This window comes from Pelobates fuscus, chromosome 1, assembly GCF_036172605.1.
Source record: "Pelobates fuscus isolate aPelFus1 chromosome 1, aPelFus1.pri, whole genome shotgun sequence".
NCBI classification, from domain to species: domain Eukaryota; kingdom Metazoa; phylum Chordata; class Amphibia; order Anura; family Pelobatidae; genus Pelobates; species Pelobates fuscus.
Genome location: NC_086317.1, coordinates 66,235,039 through 66,254,982, shown reverse-complemented (window position 1 = coordinate 66,254,982; position 19,944 = coordinate 66,235,039). Strand labels below are relative to the sequence as shown.

Below are 19,944 nucleotides of genomic sequence, written 5' to 3'. Positions count from 1 at the left end.
GGTCCAGCACGCAGAAACTATGTAAACATATACATAAGTACGAAAAGGAAAATAATAGGAAAGAGCGTAAACCGGTCCTTAGAATGGCCGGACTAATACGCTAGAGACAGAGAATGGTCAAAGGGAAAGCCGAGGTCAAGGAAGCCAGAAAATACTCAATACCGATTAAACAAGCCAAGTCAGGGAAACCAGAGATCAGAATAACCAGGGAAACGCCAAGGATCAGGATACCAGGAAATCAGAAACACGAGAATAGCACTTTCAGGAAACCAGGAAACTGAAACCACGACATGGCAAAGTAATGGGGAAAGCTAGGGGTTTAAATACCCCTCTCTAGGCTATGATTGGTCAGAGGGCGACCTCTGACCCCAAAACGTGCGTGTGCGTTGACGTCGTGACGTCACGCACACGTTGGTATAATTCTCGGGGGCGGGGCTAGCAATAGACGCGACCACGCGGTCGGCGCCATCTTGGATCTGGGCGCGATGCCCGGAAGAACTATGTGCGCGGTTCCCGGCTCGCCGACGAGCAGGTAAGCTCGTGTAGTTGGAGCGGTCGTGCCGGTCGGGCACGACCGTGAGGCTCGGCGGGCCGGTGACCGCAACAGGTGCACGGAGGCACGCCACGTCACATTCCGATGGGAAGTCGACGTGCTCCACCTTCACAGGGTTTCAAGAAGTAGCAGGAGGATCCGCTTTGGCACAGGGTGCGGACAGTGCCTTTTAAGGGAATACCAGAGGCTGGACTCCGGAGTCTGGCAGCGGCAATGTAAGTGGAGTCTGCTTGTTGGCTAGAGGGGGAAGGACTAGGATTTAGTATAGGGGGATTTAGTATATGGGGGGACTGGGATTTAGTAGAGGGGGGTGTGGTATAAAAATAAACCTATGAAAATTTAAGTCGTTTTTTCTTTTTTTTTTTTGCGGCCCACATAAACATAAGCTTTGTTTATGTGTCCCGTGCTAGACTTTGAGTTTGACATGCTTGATTTAGACCATGGTTCATCAACCTGGTCCCTACCGCCCACTAGTGGGCGTTTCAGGATTCCAGGTGGGCGGTAGGGATTTCCAGGTTGATAGTGCGGGCGGACGGGCGGGTGCGAGCCGGTGGTACCCGTGCGACTGGGTACCGCTGTGACCATTTGTGGCTCCGGCCCGCGCGGTAAACCGCCGGGGCCGCCTTCCAAAGTGTCCATCGGGTGGCCCATGCTGTCAGGGCCACTCGATGAATGCGGATTGTAAGGGGGCCCGGTCAGCGCTGGGCGCTTTAACAGCGCGACCGGGCCCCCTGTGATGACATCAGAGCTGGGAGGAAGTGATTCCCTGGTCACTCCTCCCAGCTAAAACTGAGAGCCGCGCGGGAGGAAGCCGAGGGAGTCAGAGTGGGAACTCTGACTCCCATCCACCTGAGCCACCACTGGACCCCAGGGAAAGTCACCCTCCTGCACCTTAAAGGTAGGAAACAGGAGTGTGAATTAAATATATGTGTGTTTGTTTGTGTGTGTGTGTCTTTGTAGGTATGTTTTGTGTGTGTGTGTGTGTCTTTGTATGTCTTGTGTGTGTGTCTGTCTGTATGTGTTTTTGTATGTATGTGGTGTGTGTGTGTGTGTGTGTGTGTGTGTGTCTGTCTGTATATATGTGTGTCTTGTCTTTGTATGTATGTGTGATTGTATGTGTGTCTTGAGTGTGCATGTGTGTGTGTCTATGTATGTCTTATATGTGTGTCTGCATGTGTGTGTGCATGTCTGTGTGTGTCTGTTTGTATGTGTGCCTGTCTGTTTGTATGTATGTGTGTGTGTGTGTGTATATGTGTGCCTGTCTGTGTCTTTGTGTGTGTGTATGTATGTGTGTCTGTATGTGTGTATGTGTGCCTGTCTGTGTCTGTATGTGTCCTATGTGTGTCTTGTGTGTGTGTCTTGTATGTGTGTGTGTGTCATATGTGTGTCTTGTGTGTGTGTGTGCATGTCTGTGTGTGTCTGTTTGTATGTGTGCCTGTCTGTTTGTATGTATGTGTCTTGTGTGTGTATGTGTGCCTGTCTGTTTGTATGTATGTGTCTTGTGTGTGTGTGTGTCTGTATGTGTGTCTGTGTCTGTACGTGTGTCTTGTATGTGTGTGTGTGTCTTGTATGTGTCGTGTGTGTGTATGTGTGTCTTTGTGTGTGTGTCTTGTATGTGTGTCTGTATGTGTGCCTGTCTGTTATAGTAGACTATAGTAAGTGGGCTACCTAGCTCAGCCTTCCTACTGGGCATTGCTATAAGGAAGGTTAAAAAATAGAAAAAATGGGAAAAAAAGGTGGGGAGGGGAATTGAGAAGGGAGAGGAGATGAGCTGACGCACAAATGAGAAATCATATTATGCGCAAACAGAGAAGTCGTCTGAATATCACTGAAAGAGACCTTCGTTTGTTCCTTACGAAAATCAAACCAGATATCAAATATTTAGTCTCGCAGCATCAACCTCAAGGATCTCATTAATCACTAGTAAAGGTAATTTCAATTTACTTTATTGTTTTTTCATTAAACTTTATAAAGTTAAAAACCTTATAAACCTGCATTAAGTAGAAATAAAAAGATAAATGTACGTACATTTTTTTTTTTTTAAAAACACCCTCCTTTCTTAAAAATATTCCGCATTTGCGCGAAAACTGGTGGGCGGTAAGGAAATTTTTTCAACCAAAAAGATGCATTAGTGGGCGGTAGGTAGAAAAAGGTTGACTACCACTGATTTAGACCATTAAGCAAGATGGAACTGGAACATAACATGTACCAATTATTAATAGTTAATCATTACTATTAATTATACTGGAGATCCCACACCAGAAAGGGATTATTTTCTTAATTGTTAAACGGCTGGAGATCAGTGGGACAGGGCTGGAGACACAGGAGGTAACTGTGTGTTTGGATATAATTTCACTAAGTGCAGCAGTTCCAAGCAGTGCAATGATATACCCAGCAGTGGAAATTACATTCCCAATTCAGTCTATGGACTTTTGAACTCATCATATTAAAGAAATTACTGCAGTAAAATACTAGTTGGACGGTTCTTAATCTCTTTCTAAAAATTGGTTATTAGTATTCATACCGTGCAGCAGAAAGCTGGTGATGTTATGTGCTCTATCCGAGCAGCTTGCAAAGCATGTTCTTCTCTCACACACAGCAATCTCATTGAGAATGTAGAATCCAGGAACCATGTCAGACAAAAAACACGGGCAACAGCAGTTATTACATCTGTGCTGATAGCAGTAAGGCATGAAAATCTTTAAGGAAAACATATTATGGTTCCCCTTTCTAACCATGTGCTAAGAACAGTGTATAAATTAAAGAGTATACTCTATGAAACACCTCTACACCACATTTACAAAATGCTTTTACCTTATTAACCCCTTCAGGACACATGGCATGTGTGACATGTCATGATTCCCTTTTATTCCAGAAGTTTGGTCCTTAAGGGGTTAAAGAAATCTCACGTTGATGTTTTGTGAGTGCTTAGATACCTAGTTCTACAACTCTACACACATTTCTTAAAAGCGACACTATAGGCCCCCGTACCACTTTATCTCATTGAAGTGGTCTGGGTGCATGGTCCAAGTCCCCTTTAGCCCTGCAATATAAAACATTAAAAAACCTGAAATGTTTACATTGCATTGCTAAGACTGACTCTAGCAGACGGCCACTAGAGGCGCTTCCTGCAGCTCCACAGAGCTTAAATCCGTGAAACGACTCTGGACGTCATCACACTTTGCCTAAAGGCGTCCAGTGTCTTCTAAATTCTTTTTTTTTTTTTTTTTATCTTTTATAGTGGATAATTAAGAAGACAAAAATAGAGACAGAAACACTGTCTCCACTAGATGGAGCTATTGTATCAAATTAAAATTTTTATAAATAAATAAACATTATGCTGGTAAAACTGAAAGAAAAGAACTTAAAAGGGAAAGCAAATACACGTGTCATGTTTAAAAATATTACCTAGGGAATGGGGGAAGTAGATCCCCACCTCTACAGCTTCCATGAAGCACTGCCATCCTTATTGTTGGCCAAGCAACATGGGACACCCCTGTCCTATAGTAAATCTGTGCATACCTCTAACATTTCAAATCACATAAGAGGGAAATTATTTTTAAGGAGTTTGGCCATAGGGATGGCATGGATCCCGAACATTTTAGGTGATTTCATAACCTCCATTTATGCATATAATTTATAACAGAACCAAAGCATTTCATTTAATAAGTTATAACAATCAAAATACTCATTGCCCTGAGTTTTAATGCTGTCGAGCTCTGGGATACACACGTTTTATGAGATCCTAGAAAAAGATAGAAAACTGGACATAAACAATAATAACTTTTTGATATGTTATTCCTTGGATGGATGCAGAAATTGACTTGATTCACTGCCATGGGGTTAGAACTATAGAATAGCATTTCACGTTGGAGCTCTGATCCTATCCTCGGGAACACACGCATCGATATGCTTCCAGTGAAATCTCTGGCTGCTCTTTGCAGTATCATGCCCATGTGGGGATGCTTCTGGATACTACAGGAGTACTTTAGACAAGTTAGGGCTCTGTGTCACGAGAACTGGTGGAGATGCCTTAAACCAATGGAATCTATTTTCAAGAAGTACCTTAAAGTACCACAAGAATCATTAATGGTCTTGTGGGTGTTTAAATCATTCATGTATACAAAAACAAATATTATGCCTCACTGTCCCTTTAATTATAACTATATTATTCGGCAATGCCGTCATATTTAGGATTGCACAGTATGGTTTTTATAAAGTTTTAGAAAGTGGGTTCTTGATTCAAGGGTAATGACGAGCGCTTGCACGGGTGATGATTAACTGCACAGCAGAAAGCGCAATCAAATTTCTGCTTTCCAATATCTGTTACGTGCTGCAAGCCATCGGGATTCATGCTGACATTCTGACTTTCCCGATTTTATTTTCCTATTTATGATTTTTAGAATATTTTTATATTAAGATGAACTGCAGTGCATTAATAATTTATCTTAAAACGAACACACCGTACTGTGATAATGTTTGCATTGCTCGACTCCTTACCTTCTTGAACCCTGATTGTTTTATGTGAACACATTCTATTTTGTGTAAATATTGGTGTTTTCATTCATTTAGCCAACCGCAACCGGAGAACAGAAAACAAAACCAACTCAGAACAGTGTTCGTGCTCTGAGGGGACTGGGCTTGTCTCCCGATTTGGTACGTGAAATCATTCCCTTATTTAAATATGAATTACCTAAATGTGTGTTGGGATAATCACCATCAAATGTTTATGTATTACAGGGGTAGCTGCACTTAGTGTAGCTATTCAGCCAGGAACACTGCTTATATTTCTCCATTAAACAGTAAACAAAATTAATTCCAGGGGAATGATAAAACCCTAAATTAATGAACGTCCATAGTAGATGCTTTTTACAAAAAATTCTAAGTTAATGATGCTCACTCGACAGATTTTCTGTATACCATGATGTGTATGTATATACATATATATAATTTGACTTTTTTATTAAATCGACTGGGTTACCTTTCCTTATGGGCTTCTCTTCGTAGTGATAATCTGTGCAAAGATAGAATGTTTCTGTGCTTAAAACAGTGTTTCAGGCTGGAGTTGACCTACCCTGATTTAGTGCATTCTATAGATAAGGCATACAAATTGAAAAACATGATTATCTTTTCTAGAGATGATGACGTGGTCATCCCATTCTTCTCAGTATGAGTGCTGAGCGTATAATATAAACCCCTGCTGGAGTTTATGGGATATATAATTCAGAACTCACTAGTAATTTCACTCTAGAACAGACATGCTTTTATTATTCAATATAACAGGAACCATGACATAGGTTCTATTAGCTTCATGTATATCTATATTTATAATGACGCTTGTACAGCACAGGCTCTCTCATAAAAGATGAATTAATTACATTTATTACATCATTTTCCCCCTGTGATGTCGTTGAAAGGAGTGATGGTTTTATGGGTACAAATATTTTTAGTAATCCCTGCAGCTATAAGTCACATCGTGGGTGTAGGAACTGGGGGGACGGTTGTGGGGTGAATCTCCCTAATACAATCTTGTACAGCTTTTAAGATTGTGTGTTTAAGTGTTTAAGAAAGATAAGAAAAACAAACTTGATGTTAGAAGAGTGGGTCAACCCATTCTACTAATAGACGTCCTAGTGTTAGTATATATTTTTTCCTGAAAACTGCATTGTTTGATGTATCCTTCCTAGGTGGGTTGGGATTTTTATGGAATGCTGACCCCCCCATTTTCTTTGTTTCCTTCACTGATGCATGACGTAATGCCAAGAGACAAGAGGGCTCATTGTGTTATGACCTGTAAAAGGAGCATGGATGCATATAATGCTTGAAGTGTTCATTTACGTCTGACTGCTCTGGTTTACTGCCATAACAATAACTTTTCGATGCTAGGAATATAAGCTCATACGCAACCGCTATAATTACACAAGAAAAACTCTGAACCTGTATACAATGCAAAGGAAAAAAACTTTTCAGAAAACCACTTTTGGGGTTTATTTGTTGGTCATAAAAAATACAACTGCAAAATTAAGACAAAAAGTGCTGTTTTGGAAAAATCATCCAACTCGACAATAGTCACAGATGGACTATTTTAGCCTAAATTTAGCAATGAAAGGGTTTCACCTTACTACAATTTAGTGTTTAGTAAATAGCTCCTTTCAATCAGTTCTAAAGCTCCCCTATTCTACTTAGACATTCCTGCCACAGACTTTCTTTTCTGCAGTGCACAGCCAAAGTGAACTAACATACCTATAACTGGGAAATCCAGAAAGGCAAATCCAGTTTGCATATTCTTTTAAGAACACATTTAAAATAATGGAAATCGCCATGACTAGGGAGGTAAGGTATTGAAATCCGCTATATAAGTTCTTAATCGGGTATAATGTGAGAGAGCATGACTTGCCTGGGGCAGAGAGTGCAGGTGATGTTCTGCATCTATAATTATGTCGTATTCTGATTTATCAAAGCTATTTTGACAGACCTAATCTTTAAATAAAGCTGTATTCATGAGTTGGGACTAGGATTCCGTTAAAAAGCTATTTTAGCTGTATGTTTAGAATGTTATACACCAAATCTGAAATGTCAACTAGATCACTAAATTCTCTAATGAGAGCTGATGTGGACAAAAACCTCCAATTTTTGTTATTTAATAATGCATTTAGTTTCAGCTGTTTGTCCCTGAATTTGTGTATTTATTTACTTTATGTTGAGGTCCGTTGTAAGCTGATTTGCATGCAAATGCTTTAACTGAGATTAGATTGCACCATTGAAAAAAACATTGACAATGCCATTTTCATTTTTTTATTTTATTAGATACTCAATTTTCTTCTAAATCTATATGAAAGATTTAGTAATTGACATCACAACCTAGTTCAAAGTCTGGCGCAGCCAGGGCACAGATTGCATTGAAAAAAAATGAACACTGGGGTATATTCACTAAACACTGACTTTGCTTTTGCAATTTTGGCTGATGGCATTCAGATCAGTTCTCATGCATTTGATCATTAAAATGCCACTGTGGTTACTGTATTAGCTAACAACCGGAGGTAATTCGGTTGTAATTTAGCTGTTTCTGAATAGCAGCATCACCCATGTTACGTAAGGATTTGGCTGATTTCAAAAGACAACCAAAGTGCTTCTGAGTTAAAGTACAAATTCAGTTGAAATACCCAAATGTACATTTAATAAATAGTCAAAAAGATACAATAGCTGAAACAGATGAATTGTGACAACTGAATAGCATTCAGCTGCTCTATGGTTGCCATTCAGCATTTAGCTAGAAGAGCTCATCGTTTGATCAAATGTTTGAGATAAAATAATAAATATCTATTCTTTTTATATATAGTAGAAACATTTGAAAGTAACATTGAGGAAAGTAGTACATTTAGACAAGTTACTGATGGGATTATTCCCTGTGAATGAATCTGACTTGAAAGTGAGTTTAACATTTTAGGCTTAAATAAATGAAACTGTAGCTAAATTGGAAATTTGAAATTCATTCACCATGAATTCCTATCAAATTCCAATTAGTGAACAACTCTTATGGTTATCCACTAAAATGTGAATGTCAGGAAAGTGAATTTTACATTTAAAGGACCACTAGAGTCACCCAGATGACTCCATATTCTGGGTCAGTGGTCCTGTCATTTTAACCCTGCAATGTTTTGTGGAAACTGCAATGTTTACATTTCTGGGCTAAATACACCTCTACTGGTTGTCTTCCTGTCAGCCAGTAGAGGCAACTTTTCCTCCAGAACTGAGGGAAACAAACGGTGCTAATAGCATTTTATTGGAGGAATGGGGCATTTGGCTGTGCATGCCTATTACCTATCCTATGCTTCTGAGAAGCATTGATATGGAGCCAAAGAAACTGAACTAGAAGCATATCTGACTTGGAGAAGCCTTCCAGTTCGGCTACTAGTTTTACTGTAATGCATGCTCATTTGCTTGCTACTCTCTAAAGCTTTGATATCCTTCTTATCTGCAGATTGTATGTAGGAGTACCAAGCCAATTGAAATGGCAGTAAAAGAGAAGATCTCCATGTTTTGTCACGTGGAACCAGAACAGGTGAGCTACTTCAATGGTTATTGTCTTAGTTATAAGCACAGACAACCAACAGCTTAAATATAGGCCAAAGAACAATAATACAAACTACCATTTGTTTTTCAGACTATCGTTAACATGATCATTTATTCTTATTTCTAAAAATCGTTCAGAGCTGTTTATTTCCATTTTCTAAATTAGCAAACACATCAGAAATAATTATATAGTGTTTTTTTGGTTTTTTTGTTACTGAAGTCTTATCCTTTTTTTTTTAGTCTCATTTGATAAATGAATGCAAAGCTATACCACCATGGAAGTATTCATTAACTAATACTTGCCAAGAGGTGGGCAAGGACTGTATATTGCACGGGGGATTAAAATGTAGCTCACAGTTAAAGTGTATAGTTGGACATTGAGTACAATCCAAATTGGAACAAAGCCTATAAAGTTAAAGCTTACACTCGAGAATTCCTTCACCACAATCTGTGATTTAGTAAACCAAACCTGCTAGTTGCCAGATGTCCAGATAGACATGTGCTCGTCTTTGGTTTCTTGATACATTGGGAGGTATGCAGTGTGGAGGAACATTAACAGGTCAGGTAGCTTCATCGAGTGGTGTCAGTGTTGGTAAATATGCTGTAATACCAAAGCTGGATACTCTCTGGGTCTCCCTCTGAAACGCCATGCTTAGTTACTTCGCTACTGATTGGAGCCATACAATTAAACTTTGTATTTTTGTGTGATGCATGATGTGTACCATTGCACACCAAAATTGAATTGTGTGATCCTTTGTTGCTTGAGGTTGGTGTAAAAACGTGGACATTTTAACCTTAGAAAGACCTAGCAGTGGAAGTGTGTGTTGCGTTATGCTTTTCGCTTGCATTGCATATTCTTATAATTGCTGCTTATGTTAACTGGCTACAAATTGTGTTCTGCTCACTTGATGATTTATATAAAATGTAATCAATTTTGAAATCACTTTTTTTCAATGTTTTAAACTCAAAATGTTGTCATTTTTACTAAAAGTCCATTTGTGTTCTTTAATGGTCTAGCTAATTCTAATCCCTTTTCTTTGTCACAGTACTAAAGCTTCGTCATGATTATTTATGATTATTTCTCATGCAGGTCATCTTCATTCACGATGTTTCATCAACCTACCGAGTCCCTGTCCTATTAGAAGAACAAGGCATCATCAAATATTTTAAGCACAGACTGGATCTCCCTATTGATGATCAACCGAGTGCACAGCTTTTAAAATGGAAACGAATGGCTGACAGGTACTTTAATGATTACACATTGTCTCTGTGTTTCGTTTTACACGGACGGTGCAGAGAAAGTATGAGTCATGTAGAAAGGTTGGCCTTTTGCTTCCTAAATGTTCACCGTGATAATAATGTAATCCTTTAGAGTTACAAGCAAAGTACATTACATATTTTTGAGAGGTGGGTATTGTATCAAATGTTATTGTCTTCAGAGCGCTTCGTAATTGATTATTCACTGAAACGCAAGTAGAACCTAAATCATTTTCTGGTTGAAAAAGATGTAATCTCTCTCTATTAAAGTGATCTTCATATCTAGTTTTCCATGAATTCTGCATTGGCCCAAGAAGAGATAGCTTGAAAATAATCACATTATTATATGTATACTATATTATTACTATTTTTATTATTATTAGTGACCGCGCCAACAAATTCCATTGTCCACAAAATAAATGGTGCCTTTAACTAAAGGGATACTCTTAGTAGCGTAACCACTACATCTGAAATTGTTTGACATATACCAGGCATTTTATGTTGTCCAGAGTCCGCCCATTATCCCCGCTGCATTGAAAAATTTAGAACTTACACATACACAATATCAGAGTCAATTTTGTCCAATGTCAATGACAGTCACTGGATGCTACAACGTGAATCCTTTGTGTGCCCCTTTAAGTACAGCCACTCTCAAAATGCATTAGGTCATCAACCCTTCACAGAATAAAGACTGCCGTAGTATCACGGAGAACGTAGTCCAATATTGGGGGTACTTTCACTACTCTGGGTCTGTATACGTTTCTCCAACTCTGGGTATGTATTCCTATGTCCTTTAACTCTGCCTTAAATGTGTACTGATCCCTGCACTAGTAGAAGCCAGCCCTGCCTGTTATCCCAATTTAACACATTGCATATTGATTTTCACATGAAACAGAAAAGCAGTAACTGGAGGATATTTACTGCTGAGACAAGTTATATCTTTAAAGTATAATTATTTTTGGGAAGCTGCAAAGCACATTCATTTAAGTGGGTGAGTAATGAACAGTCTCTGTATCTATGGTTTCTCGAAAATTGTTTCCACTACTCTGTCTGATGTTAAATGGTAACAGCGTCCTAGGGTCATGGATCAAGTACCTAAAATTGTCAGATTTCAAGGATCTTTATATAATGGATATCGTTCTAACAGCAGGACTTATTGCAATTTATTCTGTGCTTTATATTCAGTGTACATATATATTTTCTTTTATTTTGAAAGAGGTTTGTTAGTAACAGTAAAATTTAGTCCTAATATTACCATACTGGAAAACCGTGCACAGTTGCTGAATATCCTTTTTTTCGCTCTACAGTTTTGGTATGAATTTTGCTGCAGTGATTTCAAATCCAATTGGCAAAAGTTAGACAAACATTCTTGATATTCCAACTCCGTTACAGATAAAGTTTAGCTATCTAAGATCTCAATTTAATATTTATGGCGAAGCTTTTCAAATGATTTAATATCTTTAGACAACGTTTTTAAATATTTAAAAATATATATACATATATCACCAGTTTATATAAAATAACAGATCAATAAATCATTGTAAACGTTTATCTAGAAATATTCAATCATTTGAAAAGCTTGTCCCAATAAATATTAAATTGAGGCCTTAATTTGCTACAGTATGGCGTTTAGTGAATACACCCATTGTAGCATGTATTCACTAACCAGTGAATTGCAAACAAAATAGCAAATTTTAGAAATTGCAATCTTAGCAGTTTTTTCTCCGACTATGGCCTGCATTTTGCAGTTCAGTTCTAATTTCACTGCAATTCACTGTTTCGATAAGAATAACGGAACAGTCAGGCCAGGCAGTGATCCCCAATTGTTATTACAAATTAAAAAGAGAAAACGTAAAACATTTTTAAATAAATTAAAACAAAAAAAAACAAAAAAAGATACTTGGAAATTCCTCAATTTCCAAACATACTACACTATTGTGGCTCTGTATTTGTTCTTATCCCTTGTATATGAGACGTCCTATAAGGAAGATAGCAAGAAAGACTGCTGTTCCAGACCAAGCATCATTATACAATACGATTCCAAAGGACATTGTCAGATAAGACTTTTTCTTTTTATTCATTGATTTTATCCGGACTTTTTGTACTATTTAAAGTTTTATCTAAGCGCAGCCCTTTCTTGTATTTTTTACTATCTTGTGTTTTTATCCTAAGGGTTTTTGAGGGATTCCCTTATAGGGTTGCTGCTAACTTGTGTTATCTAGCGCTTACTCATTGTTCTGTTTCAAAAAAAGATACCGGTACTTACCTGTATTATTTTGGAAGTTTCTCTGATTACTGCTTTTGCAGAATTCTCTGCCTAGACCAGGAAGCCTAAACGTATCCCACTACCGAGTGGTGCGTGTCCTTTAAAAATGATAGGAAAATGCATTTTACACAGTAAATAGCCGAATGAAAATAATGATTAGATGGAGGTGGGGAAAAAGCAATGGGGAGTATATTGAGATTTCATATGGCAGAGTAGAATTTCATTTTTTTACATTTAAAACGTTTAAATGATGTAGATGCATCACTTGATCTGTTATTACCGTAATTCAAATGCAAAGAAAGAAGTCATTTTGTGAACAGACTAAATGAATTTCAATAAAAGGCACGATATTCCAGTGGATGCAATTAAATGATTTAAAGCAGTCGACACGTTTGTGTAAGTTGACTTTTTCATGCCCCTAAGTGCAAAATAATGCAGTTCGGATGTCCAAATGCAGGCGTAGAACAAGAAATTGATGGCAATGTTGTGCTAAAAGTGTCTGATGAAGTTGAATTATGTTATCGCATTACAAAGCTGTAAACAAAATCAGTTTATATACTAAATTCTGTGTGAGGTCAGGAGATGTTCTACGCTGATTATGCTATTTTCTAATACAACATAGAATTCAGTGGTAGTCAACAGGATCAACAAGCAAAAAGAAAAGCGAAAAAAAATTCATAAAAATTGTGATTTTCATGAAGAATTACCGTAAGGTAAAGCAGTTAAAGGAACACTATAGGGTCAGGAACACAAACATTTATTGCTGACCTTATAGTGGTCAAACAACCATTTAGGTGGCTTGCCTTCCCTTAGTTCCCATAAAACGTACCTAATTTCCAGCGCCGCGCAGCCGATCCACCTTCTTGCTGACATCATCAGAATTTATAATTTCATTCCTCATTGGTAAAGCATTGGATTGGCTGAAATCGGCAAGGAGGCAGGATGGGGCAGGGCCAAATGCCGGACAGACCCATTCAACAGTATACCGCGGGACACTTAGCAGGTTTGTAAATTTACTTCTTTTTTCATATATATTCATTTATGCATTATTTTAAAATACATTACAAATACGGGTAGCCTTCTAACTGTTTTAACTTTTCACTAACATTGCAGGAACAGAGAAACACATATAGAAAATATTCACATTTTTCTGTCATCAATAAATTCCCAGTTGACTTGGGCTAGACCATTTTTTGTAGAATTGAAATCCTCTAGATGAGAAATGTTCACTACTGTTGAGTTTGCTTGAGTTGGGTCTTGCTAGTTTTTTAGTGCGATTCCACTCACGCGTTCAGCTTGGGGAACTTGCTAGGCATGAGACACTGGTAAGATTTCCTGAACTTTGCAGAACATGGTACATTGACATTGTCATCAGCAGTGGTACAGCAAAGTATGCCAAAAGGTAACAGAGAAATCTGAAATCTGTTTGCATTGACGGGATTTATGGACTGTTGACCAGGTGATGTATATTTGTGCCAAGCTCATGCCGCTCATGGTTCATTTGAAAAGACCAAAGATATTTTAAATATCTCACAACATTTGTGATGCAACACTTTTGGGGTAAATTTTTAGTTTGTTTTGCGAAGGGTCTTGAGGGATTCCCTTTTTTAGGCTTGCTGCTTATATTTTTGTTATCTAGCGCAGACTCTTCTCCCCTGTTTTTACTTTTGGGGAAAAAGCTTGCAATTTGATGATATCTAAGAAATGAATGCAGTATCCTAGACCTTGTGATCAGAGTCCAATGATAATGTATAAAAAGCAAGTGATTGGGATAAAGTGTGGTTGCTGTAAAGCCTAGGAATGTCTCGGTATGCCATGGGGAAGGATTCTACGTGATGAATGAAGGTCAGAGGAAATCAGAGACTCTATTGTCTTGAGCCATTGCTGAGCTCCCTTACCTCACAGGCAAGCTGAACATTTGGGAACATGATTAAATGTAGATTTATATTTAATGCGGTAACTGAAGGCCATTGTTTTTATCTGCTGTATTAAACTTATGATACCAGATCTTGCATTAGAGGTTTTGTAATGTATGTCTTGATGTAAGCTGAGAATGAATAATCAATAATTTAAACAGCCTGGGTTTCATTTTAGATATATCACAGATTTGTTTTTCAGTTACATTAAAATTACATTTTGTTGTTGTGTTTCTTTCTTTGTTACATCAGGTATGAACGATTGCAGCAAACTTGTTCGATTGCACTTGTTGGAAAGTACACAAAACTCAGTGACTGCTACACATCCGTCTTCAAAGCATTGGAGCACTCTGCACTAGCTATTAATCACAAGCTAAATCTAATGGTAAGGCTTAGTTTATTAAATCACTCTATTAGTTGTCGGGTATATCTCCCTGTCTGTCTTTCCATATTTTATAACTATTTTTTTTTTTTTGCAAAAGCCCTCTAACTCCCTAAACCAGGCATAGGCAATCTTCGGCACTCCAGATGTTTTGGACTACACCTCCCATGATGCTTTGTCAGCATTATGCGTGTTAGAGCATTATGGGGGATGTAGTCTACAACATCTGGAGTGCCGAAGGTTGCCTATCCCTGCCCTAAACTGAAACATTTTCTTTAAAAGGACACTTCAGACCCCTAAATCACTTTAGCTTGCTGAAATACTCTGTGTGACAGGTGCATCCTCTTTTTTACATTTTACAAAATGTGGACATTTCAGTCTTTTATAAATTAACCTTGTTAACACCCCCCTGGCTGTCAATCAGACAACAGGTACTGTTACTTCCTGGTTGAGTAGCTCAGTAGAGCTAAACTCAAGAGGCAGACAATTGCTCAGATAACCTGCCTTGCAAGACTTTTCAGTGAGCTGGATTGGAAAGTATGTGATTGGATAGGCACCGGAAGTCTGTGTGGGGTTAGAAGAGGAGGGCTTGCAAATACTGCAGACAAGAGAACTGCAGTTTTTGCAAACTGTTTTTAGATATACCTAAAGGAAAACAAAATCTATAATTAAATGCATGCATGTTTTCATTTGGGGCATGTTTACTATACATTGCTTTTTCCTTTTTTTTTGGGGGGGGGGGGGGGGAGGGGGGGAGTGCAGTGGAGTGTCCATTCAAGCATGTAAAATGTCTCTGGCAAATAAACTGTAGAAGATACAGAAAATCATTGTTTTACCCCTAAACATAGCTCATTTAGAAATTGCAAGACTTGTTTACAAGTGTCAGTTGAAATTTAATTCGGTATAATTGGCAGCTCATATTTGGCAGTGAGGTATAAGCTAAATCGGAAAGTGTCAAAGACCAGCAAAAATTGTTTAGTAAGTCTCTTTATTTTTTAATTTAGTTTTGGCACTAAATTTTATTTTACTGTAGGCGAGAAGAACATTTAAAAAAAAAGTCAGAAGTTCAGAAATTATATTTAACATAAAACAGAAATTCAAAATGCTGGGCATATTAATGTCCTGGTTTGCCCTTAAAACACATTTGATATAGAATCTTTTTGGGGATTATGCATAGTTGAAATGAAACGTATGATTTGGGTTAAGTTTGGGTTACTTTTATTTTTGCCAAACCACATTTCGTTCAGTAATCAAAGATTATATAAGTGGGAGTTTTGATTTTGTATCTGTCACTAATTGAATAATAAATCAGATGAAATCACTTTCAAAACTCTAGCTGTGTTTTATAAATTACATCAACTGACACCTTTATGGTCTTGCCAGACAAATAAAATATCAAGTGTGACCTTGTTACATGACCTTTATTGGCTTTTTCCCTCATTCTCCTCATTTTGCACATCCATCTATGTTTTTAAATAGATACACTGAGATAATTCTCTAGAGAAAGAACACTCCATTGAATTAATACTATGATGGTCACACAGAATATCTGAAGATAAAATCATACCAGTTTGTAGCAGTGGGAACACACAGTTTGACTATACATTTACTATGCATTGTGCTTGCTTTAAACATATCACTTAGCTTTAGAATTGTTTTCGATAAACCGTAATTATTCTAGATAAAGCATAATTTTGTTACTATTGTATTACCCCTCTGAAATAACTTCATGTCATTTTTTGTAAAATCTAATACTGGGATAGGGTAGTTTTAAAAAGGAACACTCATTTGTTTTATATGCATTTGTGTTGTGAATATATAAAATATTTACAATTCTTTACATTATAACAGTACATAGATTCAGCAGAGTTAGAACTTTCCACGAAGACTGAAGACCCCGTCAAATATCACAAAGCCTGGGAAATGTTGTGCAAAGCACAGTAAGTAGTTTAATCCCACACAGTCATATTCCTTAATCAATTTACATGCTATTGTAACACTAGAAAAGTGTTTAAATAGTAAATGTATCTACTGGATCTAGATGTGATTTCCGAACTTAGCAGTACTCATTTAATGGAACTCTGAAGGATTGACTGACCTTGCCAGGGTTCGAACCTGTGTCTCTGAAATATTGAAGTTGGAGCCCTACAATTGCTGGTTGTACCTTGTCACTTATTTTATTGATTTTCTTTTTAACATTGTGATACTGTGCAATGTTTAGCAGAATCCTTTCCAATATAATGATTTAAATGTTGTCTATTTTTAAACATATTGAAAAGTCCGGCCTGGAAACCTTCTAATAGCTTTTGTAAAATATTGAATATTGTGTTAACCGGAAACGCAGTCAATATGGCAAATCAATGTAGCAAGAGTGTATGTTATTAAATATAAAGGATAATGATATATCCAGATCTCAAGTTGTGATAAGTTTGATATATCATTATCCTTTTTTATTTAATAACATACAAATGTGAGTTTGTGGTGTGTGTGGTATGTTGCTATTTTCCAATTGCATGCACGCATGCGCAAGGTCCAACTAACTATAATTTGTCTCATAGTATCAGTGGCATATATTGTTGGGATGTCTTGTCTTATCCTGTACGTGCATGTTATGTTTTTAGTTAGGTTACAGTTATTTTTAGCACTGTTCGATCTCACAAATCTGGATGTGATTACATCATGTCCGGTTTGATCGGAACAGGAACTGATGTCCGTCAGCTGATTGAATGGGTATATAGCATGATACGGGGAGGTAAGTGTTGCTGCTGTCATTTGAGAAAGGCAGTGTTTAGTGTCGAAATATTGGGGGGCTAGTTCATTGACACGTGTCCAGCTCTTGTAGGCTTTGTGTGTACAGTACATTATTGTTGTTGCTTTTTGTTGTCTTAGGCCTATTTACCTTTTGATACAGTCTGTCTGTGAATAGTGTGTATTTTTTGTCTTATTAGAAAAGAAAGATTATTTTGCTGCATGGATTGATTGATTAATTGGTGTGTATCCTCTTGCTTGTATATGGATTATTATTTTGACACTTGGAGGAGTGTCTGTTAAGTATAGCACCCTTTATTGCCTGTCAGAAGTTAATATGCATACTCTCGATGTATAATTGTTTTTGAACATTTTCTTCTTATTATTATTATTGCTGGTACTTATATAGTGCCAACAGATTCCGTAGTGCTTTACAATATTATCAAAGGGGGAGATTTAACAATAAATTAGAAAATTACAAAAACTTACAGTTTGTAGGAGGTGGGGTGTAAAACACAACAGGACAGGAGGTAGCAATCAAAGAAGGTGTAGTGACGCAGAACTGGAGGAGAGAATAGAGTGTTGCCCTTTAGTAGAGAGCAAGGGACAGGTATGTGAGGTAGATGTTACTCTGGGAGGCTATACGCTTTCCTAAAGAGATGGGTTTTGAGGCACTTTTTAAATTATTAAAGACTAGGGGAGAGCTTGATGGTTGTAGGCAGGCTATTCCAAAGGAAAGGAGCCACATGCAAGAAGTCCTGCAAACGTGAGTTGGCCATATGGGTACGAGCAGCGGACAGGAAAGGTCCTGGGCAAAGAGGAGAGACCGAGAAGGGGCATACCTGGGGATCAGTGAAGAGATATAGGAGGGGCTAGAATTGATCAGCGCTTTATAGGTGTGACTTCTATAGGATACAGGAAGCCAATGTAAGGACTGACAGAGGGGAGAAGTGTGAGAGGAGCGACAGGAGAGGAAAATCAGTCTAGCTGCAGCATTCATTACAGACTGTAGCGGGGCAATACGAATTGTGGGAAGACCTTTTAGGAAAGAGTTACAATAATCCATGCGAGAGATTACTAGAGCATGAACAAGCTCCTTAGTAGCACCTTGTGTAAGAAAGGGGCAGATGCAGGCTATGTTCTTAAGGTAAAAGGATTTGGTAACAGACTGGATGTGAGGCTCAAATGTGAGGCCAGAATCAAATATAACACCAAGACAGCGCGCTTGCAAGGATAGGCTGATGTGGGTACCACCAACTTGAAGGGAGAGCGAGAGAGGAGGATCATTATTGGTAGGAAGAAAGACAAGACGTTCAGTTCTAGATACATTGAGTATCAAAAAGCGTGAGGACATCCAATCAGAGATGGAAGAATGGCAAGCAGTGACACGTTGCAGGACGGCAGGGGAGAGGTCCGTGGAGGAGAACTATATCTGAGGGCGTATTAGTGTCATCAGCGTACAGGTGGTATTGGAGCAGAGAGGTCAAGAATAATTAGTATGGACTAGTGCCCTTTGGATTTAGCTGTGATTAGGTCATTAGTGACTTTAATAAGAGCAGTCTCAGTAGAGTGGAGGGGGCAGAAGCAAGACTGAAGAGGGTCAAGGAGAGAGTTGGAATTGAGGAAACAAGTCAGACGGGTTAAGACAAGTATTTCCAAAAGCTTTGAGGAAAAAGGGAGCAGAGATATGGGACGATAGTTAGAAGGGGAAGACGGGTCAAGAGATGGATTTTTCAAGATGGGTACTACAATAACATGTTTAAGGACAGCAGGGACAACAACGAAGACAGAGAGAAATCGAAGATGTGTGTTAAGGAAGGCACAAGACAAGGGGAGAAAGATCTGATAAGGTGAGATGGGACAGGATCAAGCGGGCAAGTGGTGGGGCGAGAGGAAAGGAGAAGTGCAGCCACCTCTTGTTCAGTAGCTGGGGAAAAAGTCTGAAGGGTAGGAAAGACATGATCCAGGTGTGGTTGAGAAAGAGAGGGGCAAGGTGGTGAGAATTCTTTCCTTAGCTGTTCAATCTTGTCGGTAAAGTAACATGCAAAGCTATCGGCTGTATGGTTAGTTTAGGGGGTGGCCACAGCAGGGCAAAGAAAGGAGTTAAAGGTATTAAAAAGACGCATGGGATTGCGGGAGCATGAGCTAATGAGGGGAAAAGTATGACTGTTTGGCAAGGGCAAGGGCTGTGCTGTATGAACTCATCATGAATTTGTAGTGGAGGAAGTCGGACTGGGTGCGTGACTTCCTCTTGCAGCGTTCAGCAGAACAGTATCATCTCTGCAGGCAGCGTGTTGATTTAGTGTGCCATGGTTGGGGGCATGTTCTCCTCAAGGTGCATGTTTGGAGCGGTGCTGCAGCGTCCAGGGCAGAGGTGAGGGTAGTGTTATATGAGGAGATAGCCAGTGAGGGACAGGAGAAAGTAGGCATGGATAGAAGTTGGGAATCAATATTAGCTGATAGCTGCTGGAGGTGCAGAATGACTTTCCAATGTCGAATTCATTGCAATTCGACATTGGAAAGTCATTCTGCACTCTTTTTCTCATTGCATACTTTATAGTTCAAACCTGGTAGTTGCTTTTAAAAGACATGCAATAACTAGATGAATTAATGTTAGATTTACATGCACAAAACCAAAATGTTCCATCATTCTTATAATGACAATTTGGTTAGTAATTGTCTGGAATCACATGAAATTTTTAGTTAACACACTTAACTAAGAGATGGGTGGACTTGGAGGGCTAACACT

The 19,944-nt window shown here is 38.5% G+C and overlaps 1 protein-coding gene across 2 annotated transcripts in view; it reads left to right on the top strand.

The window, feature by feature from the left end:
- CTPS2 (CTP synthase 2) overlaps positions 1-19,944 on the top strand; it is a 186,324-nt gene that overhangs the window by 49,886 nt on the left and 116,494 nt on the right. For both annotated transcript variants that reach the window (XM_063449279.1, XM_063449269.1), the window contains 5 exons: positions 5,126-5,209; positions 8,535-8,615; positions 9,717-9,868; positions 14,318-14,450; positions 16,299-16,387. In XM_063449279.1, the coding sequence (XP_063305349.1) occupies positions 5,126-5,209; positions 8,535-8,615; positions 9,717-9,868; positions 14,318-14,450; positions 16,299-16,387 (539 nt within the window). The remainder of the gene's footprint in view (positions 1-5,125; positions 5,210-8,534; positions 8,616-9,716; positions 9,869-14,317; positions 14,451-16,298; positions 16,388-19,944) is intronic.